This window comes from Aquarana catesbeiana, linkage group LG06 (assembly GCF_042186555.1).
Source record: "Aquarana catesbeiana isolate 2022-GZ linkage group LG06, ASM4218655v1, whole genome shotgun sequence".
In the NCBI taxonomy this organism is placed as follows: domain Eukaryota; kingdom Metazoa; phylum Chordata; class Amphibia; order Anura; family Ranidae; genus Aquarana; species Aquarana catesbeiana.
In genome coordinates, this window is record NC_133329.1 from 50,844,859 (window position 1) to 50,861,158 (window position 16,300).

At 43.8% G+C, this 16,300-nt stretch overlaps 1 protein-coding gene across 5 annotated transcripts in view; it reads left to right on the forward strand.

The window, feature by feature from the left end:
* Positions 1 to 14,502, forward strand: part of LOC141148393 (uncharacterized) — an 85,883-nt gene extending 71,381 nt beyond the window's left edge. For all 5 annotated transcript variants that reach the window (XM_073635854.1, XM_073635857.1, XM_073635853.1 and 2 more), the window contains exons 10-12: positions 1,489 to 1,608; positions 4,955 to 4,996; positions 14,110 to 14,502. In XM_073635854.1, the coding sequence (XP_073491955.1) occupies positions 1,489 to 1,608; positions 4,955 to 4,996; positions 14,110 to 14,396 (449 nt within the window). In that variant the 3' untranslated portion in view covers positions 14,397 to 14,502. The remainder of the gene's footprint in view (positions 1 to 1,488; positions 1,609 to 4,954; positions 4,997 to 14,109) is intronic.
* Positions 14,503 to 16,300: the final 1,798 nt, after the last annotated feature.

Here is a 16,300-nt window from a genome sequence, read left to right on the forward strand (position 1 = left end):
GGCCGGTGACACCGCTTACTTCCGGGTATTGCGGGCTCTGGCGCTGTGTTTTGCCGAAGCTGCGATGACGTCACTCCGGTGCATGCGCGTGGGAGCCGCCAGTAACAGCACACTAGCTGAAACAATGGCACGAACGTGCCATTGCTTCAGTGCACATGTGCCAATGATGTGGGCACATGCTGATACAAGGGATATCTCCTTAACCGTGCAGGTTTAGAAGATATATACGGGGTAGCTACAGGTAAGCCTTGTTATAGGCTTACCTTTAGTGAAAAGTGGATTGTAAGAGTTTACAACCACTTTAAAGACAACCTGTACATTGCTCATACTAGGCAAAGCATGCTGGAGTGATAATATTAATAATTTTACAGCTATTAAGGGAACTCTGACAGCAGATATATGTTGATTTTCTGGTTGTGGAAAATCACATTACAACTGTACACACAATGAGTGTTTAGGATGAACATTTAGGGAATTGTATGTAAATCTGTAAACTGCAGAATTTGGCACCTTCAGCTTTTAAAATGGTAGTAATCAGCGGCCATATAAAAAAAGTATTCGCATACTAGCACATTATGAAATACTTACCTTAGAATGAAGCATGTTCACATACACTGTATACACTTTTTTTAAAAATTGTCCCTTTAAGGCGGAAGTGACATTTGACGTCGCTCCGGTCCTCCAAGGGCATAGAGTCAAGTGATGGCCATCATGCCCTCACTCGACTTCCTGACAAATTGGGGATAGGATCGGATCGTCTCTGCCGCTTCCGACAGATCCGGTAAGCGGCGGAGATGACTGGGATGCGGCAGGAGGGGGGGCACCTCTCCCACCACAGATAAAAGTGATCTTGCGGTGAATCCGCTGCGGAGACCACTTTTATCTCAAAGTGGACCGCTCGCCATTGAAGAAAATACTGGGGTTATGGCAGCTAGCTGCTGCCATAACAATGGTATTTAATGTCAAATTAGCAACGTATATCCACGGTGGGTGGTCCAGAAGTGGTTGGGTGAGTCCACTGGAGACTAATAATTCAGTGTCTGGTGGATGCTAAACTCCCTGAGTTTCTTTTTTCTCTTGGAGACTCTATTGGAAATATCTCTAAACTGAGTTCCCAGGTCTGCACATCTGCTGTGCCCATTAAGAGGGGTCATGCTAGAACTGAAATTCAGTTAATGAAATAGGTGGCCAGGGACAGTCGGACTGGATATAATAAAGCGTCAGATGATGCTGGATGTCCAATGAGTTGGGCTCTATCTGACTTGCTGTAGCTTCTAAAGCACATTGCGAGAAGTTCACAGTGTGTAGTGAAATCAGAGTAAGCAATTTCAGTTCCAGAGAGGAGCCGCTAGAACTGTGCAAGACTCAAGGGAAGGCTGAAGTTCAGTTCTAACAATAAAATATTTTGAGAATACCTTTTATAAATAAAGAAATTGTTTGAAATGTTAGAACAATGTCTATATTGTAGTCTTCTTTTTCTTCCAACAGAGATACCCCGCTTTGAGGACAAACGCCCCATACTTATCAACATGGTCCAACCTGTTCAAAGCAACCCACCTCCCATCCATAACACATTTCCTGTCCAGCAACATTACCATTACCACCAAAGTAAGTCAAATGAGAGTTGTGCAGATATGGGGGGGGGATGTGTAGCTCTTACAAAGAAATCTTTCCCAAAATTCTGACAGTTTACACTGAGCCTCTTATCACGCATCTCCAATTCCTAGGCTCACCTATTTTAGATATCTCTCCTCCCAGTTTCAGTCCCCTCAACACAAAGTGATGTGATGTGAGCTTTGAAAATGAGAGAAGGAATGGACATCTCTTGGGCATTAAGTGAGCTACTCACTTCTGGCTTTGATACCACTTGGACAAGAATTGAGCATAATTGAAGTCTCTTATGTTTGTACCACAGATGACCTTTAGCTTGGAGCCTAGTCACTCGCTGAGTGTCCAGTAGAGGCCCACCCTTAAACGGATGTCTTTTGTGAGGTCTTCTCCTTTTCCCCTTCTTCACCCACCAAAGCTGGTCAGAATCCAGCACATAGTCTGGCACTTTCACACTTTCAATTTTAAATTGGCTGGATGTAATTCTAGATCCACATTCCTTGACAATATACTCCTGAAGAAGTGAATGTTATTCATGAAACGCATTGGAGGAAAAAGAAAGAGTATATGAATTATGCGAATTGTTAAAGGGGTTGTAAAGGTAAAAGTTTTTTCACCTTAATGCATTGTATGCATTAAGGTGAAACCACATCTGACAATACCACCCCCCCAGCCCCCTCGTTTTACTTACCTGACCCCTCGAAAGTCCTGTGCTCGCTCCCGACATCCTCTTCGCCGCTCAACCTGGCCGTTGATTGGCTAGAGTGGATGGATTGAAAGCAGCGCAGCCATTGGCTCGCGCTGCTGTCAATCACATCCAATGACGTGGCGCCCCAGGGGGGGCGGGGCAGAGTGATACAGTGAGCGGCTATGGCCGCCGACTGTATCATGGGAGCGTGCCCCCAAGCACTCAACATCTTGCGAGGGAGCTCACATGAAAGTGTTGAGTCCTTGCGGGGGGGAGCCAAGACAGCCGCCGAGGGACCCCAGAAGACCAGGTTCGGGGCCACTCTGTGCAAAACGAGCTGCACAGTGGAGGTAGGTATAACATGTTTGTTATTTAAAAAAAATTGCTTTAGTGATGCTTTAATCACTTCCCTACCCAGCCATAGACATATGACGTCCTGGGATGGGATCTCCCATCCTGGGTGGACGTCATATGACGTCCTGGGATTCCCGGCCGTCTAGGGGTGCGCACGCGCCCGCCGCATTGCTCGGGACCCCGGTGCGTGTGCCCGGCGGCCGCGATGTCCGCCGTGGCACACGCGATTGCCCGTTAACTGGGCCGGACCGTGGATCTGTGTGTGTAAACACACAGATCCACAGCCTGTCAGGTGAGAGGAGAGCGATCTGTGTTCCCAGAACGGAGGAACACCGATCGGTCTCCTCCCCTTGTACGTCCCCTCCCCCTACAGTTAGAATCATTCCCTAGGAAACATATTAACCCCTCCCCGCCCCTAGTGATTAACCCCTTCACTGCCTGTCACATTTACACAGTAATCAATGCAATTTTATAGCACTGATCGCTGTATAAATGTGAATGGTCCCAAAAATGTGTCAAAAGTGTCCGATGTGTCTGCCATAATGTCGCAGTCACGAAAAAAAAACGCGATCGCCGCTAAAATAATAAATAAATATTTTTTTTTAAAAATGCCATAAATCTATCCCGTATTTTGTAGACGCTATAACTTTTGCGCAAACCAATCAATATACGCTTATTGTGATTTTTTTTACCAAAAATATGTAGAAGAATACGTATCGGCCAAAACTGAGGAAAAAATGTGTTTTTTTTTAAAAAAATTGGGATATTTATTATAGCAAAAAGTAAAAAATATTGTGTTTTTTTCAAAATTGTCACTCTTCTTTTGTTTATAGCGCAAAAAATAAAAACCGCAGAGGCGATCAAATACCACCAAAAGAAAGCTCTATTTGTGGGGAAAAAAGGACGTTAATTTTTTTTGGGTACAACGTTGCACGACCGCGCAATTGTCGTTTAAAGTGCGACAGCGCTGAAAACTAAAAATTGGCCTGGGAAGGAAGGGGGTGAAAATGCCCGGTATTGAACCGGTTAAAAAACATCAACATTCAAAACACAATGTTATCAGATGTTAATCCAGACCTGGATAAGATTATGAGTGGTTACATATATATGCAATTGAATTAGCAGCTCAAATGTGTCTTTTTTTAAATACCTATGGTTTTAAGAGATGTAAATAAAGCACAAAAAGTATTTTAAGATTTTGATGATTATTTTGACCTCAAGGACCCCCCCCCCCAGTCACCTTAATGTTTCATTTCTTGAACTAATTGAATTAGGGGATGATAGTCTTGGACATCATGAGCAAGCCATTTCCTAAGTACCAACTTTGATATGTAGCCAATACACTCTTAGGAGCTGCTGGAAATGTTTGGTTCTCCCAACATTTCCAGCAATTACCTGACCCACCTTGACCCAACAATACACTGATACACCAATAGTGATAATAAATAGGTTTCATTAAAACAGGAACAAGCCATGAAGGAAAGAGGTGGTTGAACATGCTTGACTTGACAGTAATAAATGCAGTACTTCAATAGCAGCAGAATGATTCAATAACACAACATGGTGAATAAGGTTGGTGTTCGCTCTTTTTACTGCTGATGAAAGGTTTCACCTAAAACCCACTAGGTGAGTGGAGAGCGGCACTCCAGAAAATAATAATTAGTGCAGCAAAATATCCTGGATATGGATTAAGAGGAATAATAACTATTGGGGCCTGACTACCCACAAGCCAGTGGGAAATCTATTACAAAGTCTGTCAGTGGTGAAGCCCTTCAAATTCAATGAACTCAACCTTCAAAGAAAAAAGTATTCTCCTGAAAGCTGACAGTGAAAGAGATAGGGCAGTTCCCTTAAAGGAAACTCCTCTATAGGCTGCAGTGTCGTCAAACAGGTGTACACCATGTACAAAACACAAGAGGATGACTAAAGTGAATTCACCAATCTGACATCTGATGGATTTGGTAGCCGGATGTGACTTCCTGATGTCTCACAACCAGCTCCCCAATGTACACATATAAGGCACTGCAGTACAGCAAGACTGGTCCTACAGCCTCCTGGGATGTGTGAGTCCTGCTTAGGTCATTGTTACCTAGGCAAGGACTGAGAAATTGGTAATGGGTACCAAAAAAGGTACCCTCATCACAAAAAACAACTGCAAACTAGAGGATGAGCGGTTCTTCGATTTTTAGGTGAATGACCACTTTTATCTACGCTTCACAATGACAGCTGAACTTTGATTACTGCTGCTAGACTTATTGAACATAATATATACAGTGTGCTTAACATATTTAATCTTTTTAACAGAAAGAGAAGACTTCCAAATTCAAGAAGGACCAAGACACAGAGGTATGATATAAACATTTCAGTGTCAATATACTGTATACAGTACACCATATGGCCAAATGTTTGACACCCAACCATCACACCTATACGATCTTGTTGGACATCCCTTCCCAAAGCCATGGAAAGAGATTTTGAAGATATGTGAACTTGTCTGTCCCCCTGCCCACTTTGCACCTATAACAGCCCCCGTCCTTCAGAGAATTGTGTCTATTGGAATCTGTGGCCATTTGTAAGGTCAGGTATTGATGTTGGGTGAGAAGATCTGGATTGCACTTTGCACTTTGCATTCCAAATTATGCCAAAGGTGTTCGGTAGAGTTGAGGTCAGGGCTCTGTGCAGGACACTCAAGTATCTCCACACCAAACTCATGTCTTTATGGAGCTGGCTTTGTAAACAAGAGCACAGTCTGGAACAGAAAAGGGTCCTCACCTGTCTAATTGTGTCTTTGTATGCTGTAGGATTAAAGCTGAATTCTAGGCAGATAAAAAAAAGGCCCAAATTATTGCAGGTCTGTAATCATTAATACATTATTTTTTTTTTTCAAATGCACCAGTGTAAGTACCAGAATGTGACCTGGAATCAGCCTCTTGCAGTTCCTGTACAGCAGGGCTGAAGTGTGAGAAGCAGACATAGCACAAGCAGCCAATCAGTTCATGTGCTGACAAATAGCATGCTGATGGGAGGAGAGAGCGAGAGATGAGCTCATCTCTGTGCTTCTTATCCTTTTACAGTCCTGTATGGGATGGGTCCAGGATGATGTCCTGGGCTCAGAGGTAGTAGGATGAATGATGCCGGAAATCAGACTGAGGACATCTAGTGGTAGAAAAAAAGTACTCTATCTCTCTACTAGTGATGAACCATTTTGGGTTCAGATGCCAAACTCAAACCCCATTAAAATTAATGGAGACCAAATCTGTCAGATTAAAAATGCTTATTTTATGGGTTAATAGGCAAGGGGAAGGTAAAAGACCTGCCCTGGGGAATATTTACCAAATGCAGAAAACACATTTTTTTCATTCTATTCAGCCAGTAGCAGTGATGTTTTTAATGCTTGAAAAGAAACATTAAAAATGCCCAATACCTTTAACCACTTCAGCCCCGGAAGATTTGGCCGCTCAATGACCAGGCCATTTTTTGCGATATGGCACTGCGTCGCTTTAACTGACAATTGCGCAGTCGTGTGACCTTGTACTCAAACAAAATTGACGTCCTTTTTTTCCCCACAGATAGAGCTTTCTTTTGGTGGTATTTGATCATCTCTGTGGTTTTTACTTTTTGCACTATAAACAAAAAAAGAGCGACAATTTTGAAAAAAAAACCCACAATATTTTGTACTTTTTGCTATAATAAATATCCCCATTTTTTTTTTTTAAAGCCAATTTTTTCTCAGTTTAGGCTGATATGTATTCTTCTACATATTTTTGGTAATAAAAATCCCAATAAGCGTATATTGATTGGTTTGTGCAAAAGTTATAGCATCTACAAAATAGGGGATAGATTTATGGAATTTTTATTATTATTATTTTTTTTTACTAGTAATGGTGGTAATCATCGATTTTTATGTCGACTGCAACATTATGGCTAGCAGACCATTGGCATTTATACAGCGATCAGTGCTTTAAAAATGCACTGATTACTGTGTAAATGTCACTGGCAGGAATGGGGTTAACAGTAGGGGGGCGATCAAGAGGTTAACTGTGTTACCTAGGGAGTGATTCTAACTGTGGTGGATGGGACTGCTTGGGTGAGGAGAGCGATTGTTGTTCATACTTAGTATGAACAACAGATCGCTCTCCTCACCCCTGACAGCACAGAGATCTGTCTGTTTACATTGACAGATCTCCGTTTTGTCTCTGTGTGGAGCAATTGCGGGTGCCCAGTGGTCATTGCGACCGCCGGGCATGCCCATCGCTCTGCATCATGCCGCGGGCGCGTAAGCGCGCCCCTAGTGGTCAAAAGGCAAACCGACATACAGCTACGATGGTTCGACCAGCGGAGCAAACCTGCCGCAGTGTAACTGTGGCAGCTGGTCGGTATTAAATGGTAATTGCCAGCAAATGACATATAATTGCCAACTTTTTTCTTTTTTTTAAATGCACACAGATTTCTCCCCCAAGGGTCTGCTAGGTATTTTGAGGGGCATTTGGAGGGGTCTGAGTGCTGTTTTTTTTTATTATTAAGCTAGCAATGAAGTTTAATTTGCTGGCAATTTAACCACTTGAGCCCCGGACCATTATGCTGCCTAAGGACCAGAGGTCTTTTTCCAATTTGGCACTGCGTCGCTTTAACTGCTAATTGCGCGGTTATGCAATGCTGTACCCAAACGAAATTTGCGTCCTTTTCTTCCCACAAATAGAGCTTTCTTTTGATGGTATTTGATCACTTCTGCAGTTTTTATTTTTTGCGCTATAAACGGAAAAAGACCGAAAATTTTGAAAAAAAATGATATTTTCTACTTTTTGTTATAAAAAAAATCCAATAAACTCAATTTTAGTCATACATTTAGGCCAAAATGTATTCGGCCACATGTCTTTGGTAAAAAAAATGTCAATAAGCGTATATTTATTGGTTTGCGCAAAAGTTATAGCGTCTACAAACTAGGGTACATTTTCTGGAATTTACACAGCTTTTAGTTTATGACTGCCTATGTCATTTCTTGAGGTGCTAAAATGGCAGGGCAGTACAAAACCCCCCCAAATGACCCCATTTTGGAAAGTAGACACCCCAAGGAAATTGCTGATAGGCATGTTGAACCCATTGAATATTTATTTTTTTTGTCCCAAGTGATTGAATAATGACAAAAAAAAAAAAAAAAAAAATATTTACAAAAAGTTGTCACTAAATGATATATTGCTCACACAGGCCATGGGCCTATGTGGAATTGCACCCCAAAATATATTCAGCTACTTCTCCTGAGTACGGGGATACCACATGTGTGGGACTTTTTGGGAGCCTAGCCGCGTATGGGACCCCGAAAACCAATCACCGCCTTCAGGATTTCTAAGGGTGTAACTTTTTGATTTCACTCTTCACTGCCTATCACAGTTTCGGAGGCCATGGAATGCCCAGGTGGCACAACCCCCCCCCAAATGACCCCATTTTGGAAAGTAGACACCCCAAGCTATTTGCTGAGAGGCATATTGAGTCCATGGAATATTTTATATTTTGACACAAGTTGCGGGAAAGTGACACTTTTTTTTTTTTTTTTTTTTTTTTTGCACAAAGTTGTCACTAAATGATATATTGCTCACACAGGCCATGGGCCTATGTGGAATTGCACCCCAAAATACATTTAGCTGCTTCTCCTGAGTATGGGGATACCACATGTGTGGGACTTTTTGGGAGCCTAGCCGCGTACGGGGCCCCGAAAACCAATCACCGCCTTCAGCGTTTTTAAGGGCGTGAATTTTTGATTTTACTCTTCACTGCCTATCACAGTTTCGGAGGCCATGGAATGCCCAGGTGGCACAAAACCCCCCCAAATGACCCCATTTTGGAAAGTAGACACCCCAAGCTATTTGCTGAGAGGCATGGTGAGTATTTTGCAGCTCTCATTTGTTTTTGAAAATGAAGAAAGACAAGAAAAAACTTTTTTTTTTTTTCTTTTTTCAAATTTCAAAACTTTGTGACAAAAAGTGAGGTCTGCAAAATACTCACTATACCTCTCAGCAAATAGCTTGGGGTGTCTACTTTCCAAAATGGGGTCATTTGGGGGGGTTTTGTGCCACCTGGGCATTCCATGGCCTCCGAAACTGTGATAGGCAGTGAAGAGTGAAATCAAAAATTCACGCCCCTTAGAAAGCCTGAAGGCGGTGCTTGGTTTTCGGGGTCCCGTACACGGCTAGGCTCCCAAAAAGTCTCACACATATGGTATCCCCGTACTCAGGAGAAGCAGCAGAATGTATTTTGGGGTGTAATTTCACATATTCCCATGGCATGTTTGAGCAATATATCATTTAGTGACAACTTTGTGCAAAAAAAAAAAAAAAAAAAAAAAAATTTGTCTCTTTCCCGCAACTTGTGTCGCAATATAAAATATTCCATGGACTCGACATGCCTCTCAGCAAATAGCTTGGGGTGTCTACTTTCCAAAATGGGGTCATTTGGGGGGGTTTTGAACTGTCCTGGCATTTTATGCACAACATTTAGAAGCTTATGTCACACATCACCCACTCTTCTAACCACTTGAAGACAAAGCCCTTTCTGACACTTATTTTTTACATGAAAAAGTTTTTTTTTTTTTGCAAGAAAATTACTTTGAACCCCCAAACATTATATATTTTTTTAAAGCAAATGCCCTACAGATTAAAATGGTGGGTGTTTCATTTTTTTTTTTCACACAGTATTTGCGCAGCGATTTTTCAAACGCATTTTTTGGGGAAAAAACACACTTTTTTAAATTTTAATGCACTAAAACACACTATATTGCCCAAATGTTTGATGAAATAAAAAAGATGATCTTAGACCGAGTACATGGATACCAAACATGACATGCTTTACAATTGCGCACAAACGTGCAGTGGCAACAAAATAAATACATTTTTAAAAGCCTTTAAAAGCCTTTACAGGTTACCACTTTAGATCTACAGAGGAGGTCTACTGCAAAAATTACTGCCCTCGATCTGACCTTCGCGGCGATACCTCACATGCATGGTGCAATTGCTGTTTACGTTTGACGACAGACCGCCGCTTGCGTTCGCCTTAGCGCAAGAGCAGGGGGCGACAGGGGTGCTTTTTTTTTTTTTTTTTTTTTTCTTTATTATTTTTTTGCTTTTTTATCTTATTTTTAAACTGTTCCTTTCATTTTTTTTTTTTTTAAATCATTTTTATTGTTATCTCGGGGAATGTAAATATCCCCTATGATAGCAATAGGTAGTGACAGGTACTCTTTTTTGAAAAAATTGGGGTCTATTAGACCCTAGATCTCTCCTCTGCCCTCAAAGCATCTGACCACACCAAGATCGGTGTGATAAAATGCTTCCCCAATTTCCCAATGGCGCTATTTACATCCGGCGAAATCTAAGTCATAAAATGCTCGTAGCTTCCGGTTTCTTAGGCCATAGAGATGTTTGGAGCCACTCTTGTCTCTGATCAGCTCTATGGTCAGCTGGCTGAATCACCGGCTGCATTCTCAGGTTCCCTGTTGAGACAGGAGAGCCAGAGAAAAACACGGAAGACGGTGGGGGGGGGGGGGGCATTCCCTCCCACGGCTTGTAAAGGCAGTCTAGAGGCTAATTAGCCGCTAGGATTGCTTTTACATGAAAGCCGACCGCTGGCTGAAAAGAATGATACCAAGATGATACCTAAACCTGCAGGCATCATTCTGGTATAACCACTCAAAGTTGTGAATGGCGTACCTGAAGACAAAAAAATGGTTAACAATAAAGCACAGTAAACAATAAAGTATAAATAATTACATACCTGAAAAACAAACATGATAAAACATAATAACAATAACAATAACAATAAAACACTGCAGAATAGAATACAGTAAAAAAAGAGCAGAACAATAGAGAGAGAGAATAGAGAGAGAGAACAATAAAACGACAACTATTTTTTTTTATTTTATATATATATTTTTTTTTTTTACACTTTTTTTGTAACTAACTTTTATAACTGTAACCGGTTCCAGGTTCGGGTCTCTCAAAATGCGATGGCATCTTGGGAGACCCTGTGAAAGTGTGCCTAGTCTGTGCAATGCTGTACCCTACGCTAATACTCAACTAGTGTATGGTAGCGTTCAAAACATTCACCAATGCAAAGACCAGGATTGTCAGGACAGGAGGGACAATAATAGCGGGTGTCACGCCTATATCCGCGTTTGCTGCAGACACAACATCTTTTTGGGGGGGGTTCGTTGGGTAGGGGTACTCGGGAGCACATAAAAATGCCTCTCATGCAGCCGACTGCATTTGGTTGGGGATGTGAATGGGGGAAGTACGGGCGCTGCAGAAGTGGTGGGTTCCCAATTAGGATTGGCGAATGCAGCAGGAAGGGCACTATGGGCACGACGGCCCTGTGTTTGTCTTTTTGGTGGCAGCGGGACACTACTTGTGCTTGCCACCTCACCAGCTTGAACTGCACTTATGGGACTCGCCACGTCACCAAGTGTTACTGCAGTGCTGGTTTGACTATGACCGGGGTGTACTAGGCCGTTGGTGCTTGCCAGTTCAATAAAAAGCTTCCAAAAAAACTGTTAGCGATCGCAGGGATCAGGCCTGACTCTGCAAACGCTGCAGTTATGCGTTTAGTGTTTTGTAAGTGACAGTGATCGATCGATACTGCACTTGGGTGGGCTGGACTGGGCCGGGCGGAGGGGCAAAACGCAGGTGCTAGCAGGTATCTGGGCTGATCCCGCTAACACTGCGTTTTTGGGAACCCTAAACTGCTGGGGACGCTAGTATAGATCTGATCTGATCGGATCAGATATTGATCCGTTCAGATACTATACCACTAAAGGAGGCGTATGCTGCGTGCGTGGGTGTTAGTGGTACTGGCGCTAACCTGACGCTGCCTGGGGCCGGTGCTTGCTAGTTCACCAAAATGCTACCAAAAAAACTGTTAGCGATCGCAGGGATCAGGCCTGACTCTGCGAACGCTGCAGTTATGCGTTTAGTGCCTTGTAAGTGTCAGTGATCGATCGATACTGCACTTGGGTGGGCTGGGCTGGGCCGGGCGGAGGGGCACAACGCAGGTGCTAGCAGGTATCTGGGCTGATCCCACTAACACTGCGTTTTTGGGAACCCTAAACTGCTGGGGACGCTAGTATAGATCTGATCAGATCAGATATTGATCCGATCAGATACTATACCACTAAGGGAGGTGTACGGTGCGTGCGTGGGTGTTAGCGGTACTGGCGCTAACCTGACGCTGCCTGGTGCTTGCTTGCCAGTTCACCAAAATGCTACCAAAAAAACTGTTAGCGATCGCAGGGATCAGGCCTGACTCTGTGAACGCTGCAGTTATGCGTTTAGTGTTTTGTAAGTGACAGTGATCGATCGATACTGCACTTGGGTGGGCTGGGCGGAGGGGCAAAACGCAGGTGCTAGCGGGTATCTGGGCTGATCCCGCTAACACTGTGTTTTTGGGAACCCTAAACTGCTGGGGACGCTAGTATAGATCTGATCAGATCAGATATTGATCCGTTCAGATACTATACCACTAAGGGAGGCGCATGCTGCGTGCGTGGGTGTTAGCGGTACTGGCGCTAATCTGACGCTGCCTGGGGCGACGCATATCACCGCCGGGCGATCAGGGGGCTAAACCTTTATTAGGTAATAAACGGCGGGTGCCCTGACACTATAAAAAATAAACGAACTAACCTGCGTCACCCGTAACGGTTATACGGTGATCAGTGGTGAAAGGGTTAACTAGGGGGCAATCAAGGGGTTAAAACATTTATTAGGTAGTATATGGGGGTCCCTGTCACTATAAAACGCTGACGGCGAACCTAAATATTTACCTCACTAACTAGCGTCACCAGCGACACTAATACAGCGATCAGAAAAATGATCGCTTAGCAACACTGGTGACAGGGGGTGATCAAGGGGTTAAAACTTTATTAGGGGGGGTTAGGGGGGTACCCTAGACCTAAAGGGGGGTAATACTCACTGTCCCAACACTGTAACTGTCACAAACTGACACTATGCAGTAATCAGAAAAAAAAAAAAAAAAAAAAAAAAAAAAACCTGCTGGTGTCAGTTTGTGACAGGGGGGGGGGGTGATTGGGGGGGGATCGGGGGGCGATCGGGGGGGGGATCGGGGTGTTTTGTATGCCTGGCATGTTCTACTGTGTTGTGTAGTGTGTTTTCACTCACATTGATGTCTTCTCCCCTCGGCGCTGGAACGGAAAATACCGAGCCGAGGGGAGATGACATCATTTCCTTTGCTGCTGTTTAGCATACAGCAGCAAAGGAGTGTTCCCATTGGCCGGCGGCGATCGCGAGGGGGGGGCCACGAACGGATGGCCTCCCCCTCATCTCGGATCGCCGGGGAACAGAACGGGACCGCTTCGGGCACCGGGGGGGGGTCCGATCGGACCCCCCACCCGCGAGAGGCAAATCACGTACATGTACGTGATTTTGCCTGCCCGTGCCGCCTTGCCGACGTAAATCGGCGTGAGGCGGTCCTTAAGTGGTTAAACTGTATAATTGTTTCTGACAAAGCACTTTGTCCAGATGTTGATGAGGACAAGGGCCTCTTCCACACGACCCTGGACCAGTAGGGGTCTGCAGGCAGGGGGCATATGAGAATCTGAAAGCCCCCTTTATAAATAAGGGGTCCCCTATATGCCATCCTCCTATGTGAATGAGTATGTGGTATAGTACTCCTATTCATTCACAAAAAAGATATAACCTAGAAATAGACACCAGAAGTGCTTTATTTAAAAAATGTAAATTCCCCCAAAAAATCCCTCATTGTAAATCCATCATCCATCATTATGCTCGCCACCCGCTGATTAAAAAAAAATGGTGACTCGGTGCACATGACCAATCCTGATACTACTCATACCCAAGCGTCATCCCGAGCTGTCATCAGCTATATAAGAGAAGGTACAGGGATAGGGGTGACATCATTTAACAAATATGGTTAGTGACTTTACCGGTTCCTTAGGAACCATTGACAGTGGGAAGCTGTCATGTATGGGAGCGGCGCTTTGTTATATGATGCTCATCTCCTGCCAAACACGAGACCAAATGGACAAAAGTTCAGGCATTCATCCGAACACACGAACAGCCAATGTTTGGACTTCAGCTCATCCCTACTCTGTATTTTGCATCTGAACGGTGTTGATAAACCCTGAGACAGACAGCAGGAGCTGCTAGAACTGCTCTATGCATTTAGTAACTCTGGTTTTGATTAATCAGAGCTGAGAATTTCCGGGGAATGGGAGAGGATGTTGCGGCAGAGGCAGAAGGACTGAACGTGCCACACACATCATGTGTACTATCATGACATTTTTTTTTTGGCCTTGTGTAACACATCTACTGTCCTAAAGTGATTCAGTCCAGCAGCATTCACCTAGAACTGAATATTTGTTCTGTGTGACCTTCTACAAAACCATATAGAGAACACGACTATGAGTTGTTGATCATAAAATGTGTTTATTATTGCAGATATGTCTGTTCCTGGCTGGAAAGCTAACAATCACTTTGTGGATAAACATCGTAAGGATCTGATCAGTCGGGTGCCCCTAGTGGATCCCATCCTGGACAGTCTTATGGCCGAAAATGTGCTGAACGATGAACAGTATGACAACATCCGCAGCAAACCGACAACTCAGGAGAAGATGAGAGAGCTGTACAAGTACATCACGGGTATCGGTGATTCTGCCAAGGACAAGTTCTACGATGCTCTGGAGAATCACAATGATCTTCTAATCCAGGATTTGAAGGGAACATAGAGGGGTGAACGATTCTTTTATATGAAATAGGAAATCCAGTAAAAGAAAATCTATTTTACTTTTAAAAAAAATAAAAAGTTTCATAACATCCACATTGTTTAATTAATGATCTCTGCTGTCTGATTTTCCTGCTGGAGCCCTGAGAAAACCTGATAATGTTGGACATGAACATGTGGGACTCTATTCCCTCTTCCCTGATTGGTACATTGTAGCATCTGGTGCTTGGGTAGTTATTTGGCATGTCTGAGTGTTGTGATGTGAAGATGGGTTGAATGCGTTTTAGCCTTGTACTATAGCACTCCACCTATCTCCCAACCTTCTTTGTCCCTCTCCACATGCATACGTTGATTTCCCAGTTAGCAAAACATTACTGCTGCCTAGGTTCCCAGGAGCCAGCCCAGACACTGTGTATAGGGAAAAGGCTTTCAGGAGATGTTGTTCTGGGGGTCTGCACATGTCAGTAGGACCTGTCCTCCCAGCTACTGCTCTTGCAAGAATTTTACAATCTTAGTGATAATGTTAAAGGGAGAAAAACTCGAGGTGAAAGAAAACAAAAAAGTAAGATAGGGTCTGGGGAGGTCAGTTTGGGTAATCAGTAGACAAACACGAATGCCCTGTACACACGATAGGATTTTCTGACAACAAAATCCATGTTTTTTTTCCCGATGGATGTTGGCTCAAACTTGTCTTGCATACACACGGTCACACAAATCTTGTCGGAAATTCCGAACATCAAGAACGCGGTGACGTACAACACATACGACAAGCCGAGAAAAATTAAGTTCAATAGCCAGTGCGGCTCTTCTGCTTGATTCGGAGCATGCGTGAAACTTTGTGCGTCGGAATTGTGTACACACGATCGGAATTTACTACAACGGATTTTGTAGTTGGAAACTTTGAGAACCAGATCTCAAATTTTGTGTGATGGAAATTCCGATGGAAAATGTCCGATAGAGCCTACACATGGTCAGAATTTCCGACAAAAAGCTCCCATCGAACATTTTCCGTCGGAAAATCCAACCGTGTGTACGCGGCATTACTCGATAGCCTACCTGTTATTTGGCCAGTATTTAAAGCCCTTTTGACCTATAATATCTTTTTTTATATTCAGTCCTAGGGTTTCTCCATTCCATGTGCCTGCTTTTTGGTGACACCATTTAAAGTTATCACGTTCAAGGACACTGTTTCATTGAAGAGCTAAAGGTATAAAAAAAAAAAAAAATCACAAATAGAAAGAAATTAAATGATTAAAATTAGGGTTGTCCCGATACCGATACTAGTATCGTTATCTGTACCGATATGGAGCATTTGCACGAGTACTTGTACTCGCACAAATGCCCCGATGCCTTATCCATGGGCAGAGTCAGTGGACGGAGAGGGCAGGCAGAATCAGTGGGCGGAGAGGGAAGGCGGAGTCAGTGGGCGGAGAGGGTGGGCGGAGTCAATGGGCGGAGTGCGAGTCCTCATCTGCAGTGGAACTAGGTAAGCTGGCAGGGGTGCAGGATGCAGCCGCATCAGGATCGGTGACCGGAGCTGTCACATTCGGTCGCCGTCAGCGGCTGAACATCCCGATGCCCATCTTGGTACACCCTACACTCAGGTGCAGTAAGCCAGCAGTGGACATCTTGTTATACCCAGCCCATATAGTTCGGGTTGGGTGTAACAAGATGTCTGCTGATGCTTACTGCAGCTGAGTGCAGGATGTACCAAGATGGGCGTTGCAGCATAGCATTTCAAAATAAATATTTTCCTCATGTCATTTTTGCCATCTGTCAGTGCAATCTATCAGTACCCCCTATCAGTGCCCCTAAGTGCCACCTATCAGTGCCAGCTATCAGTGCCCATAAGTGCTGCCTATCAGTGCCAGCCACCTGTCAGTGCCATCTATCAGTGCCCATATGTCA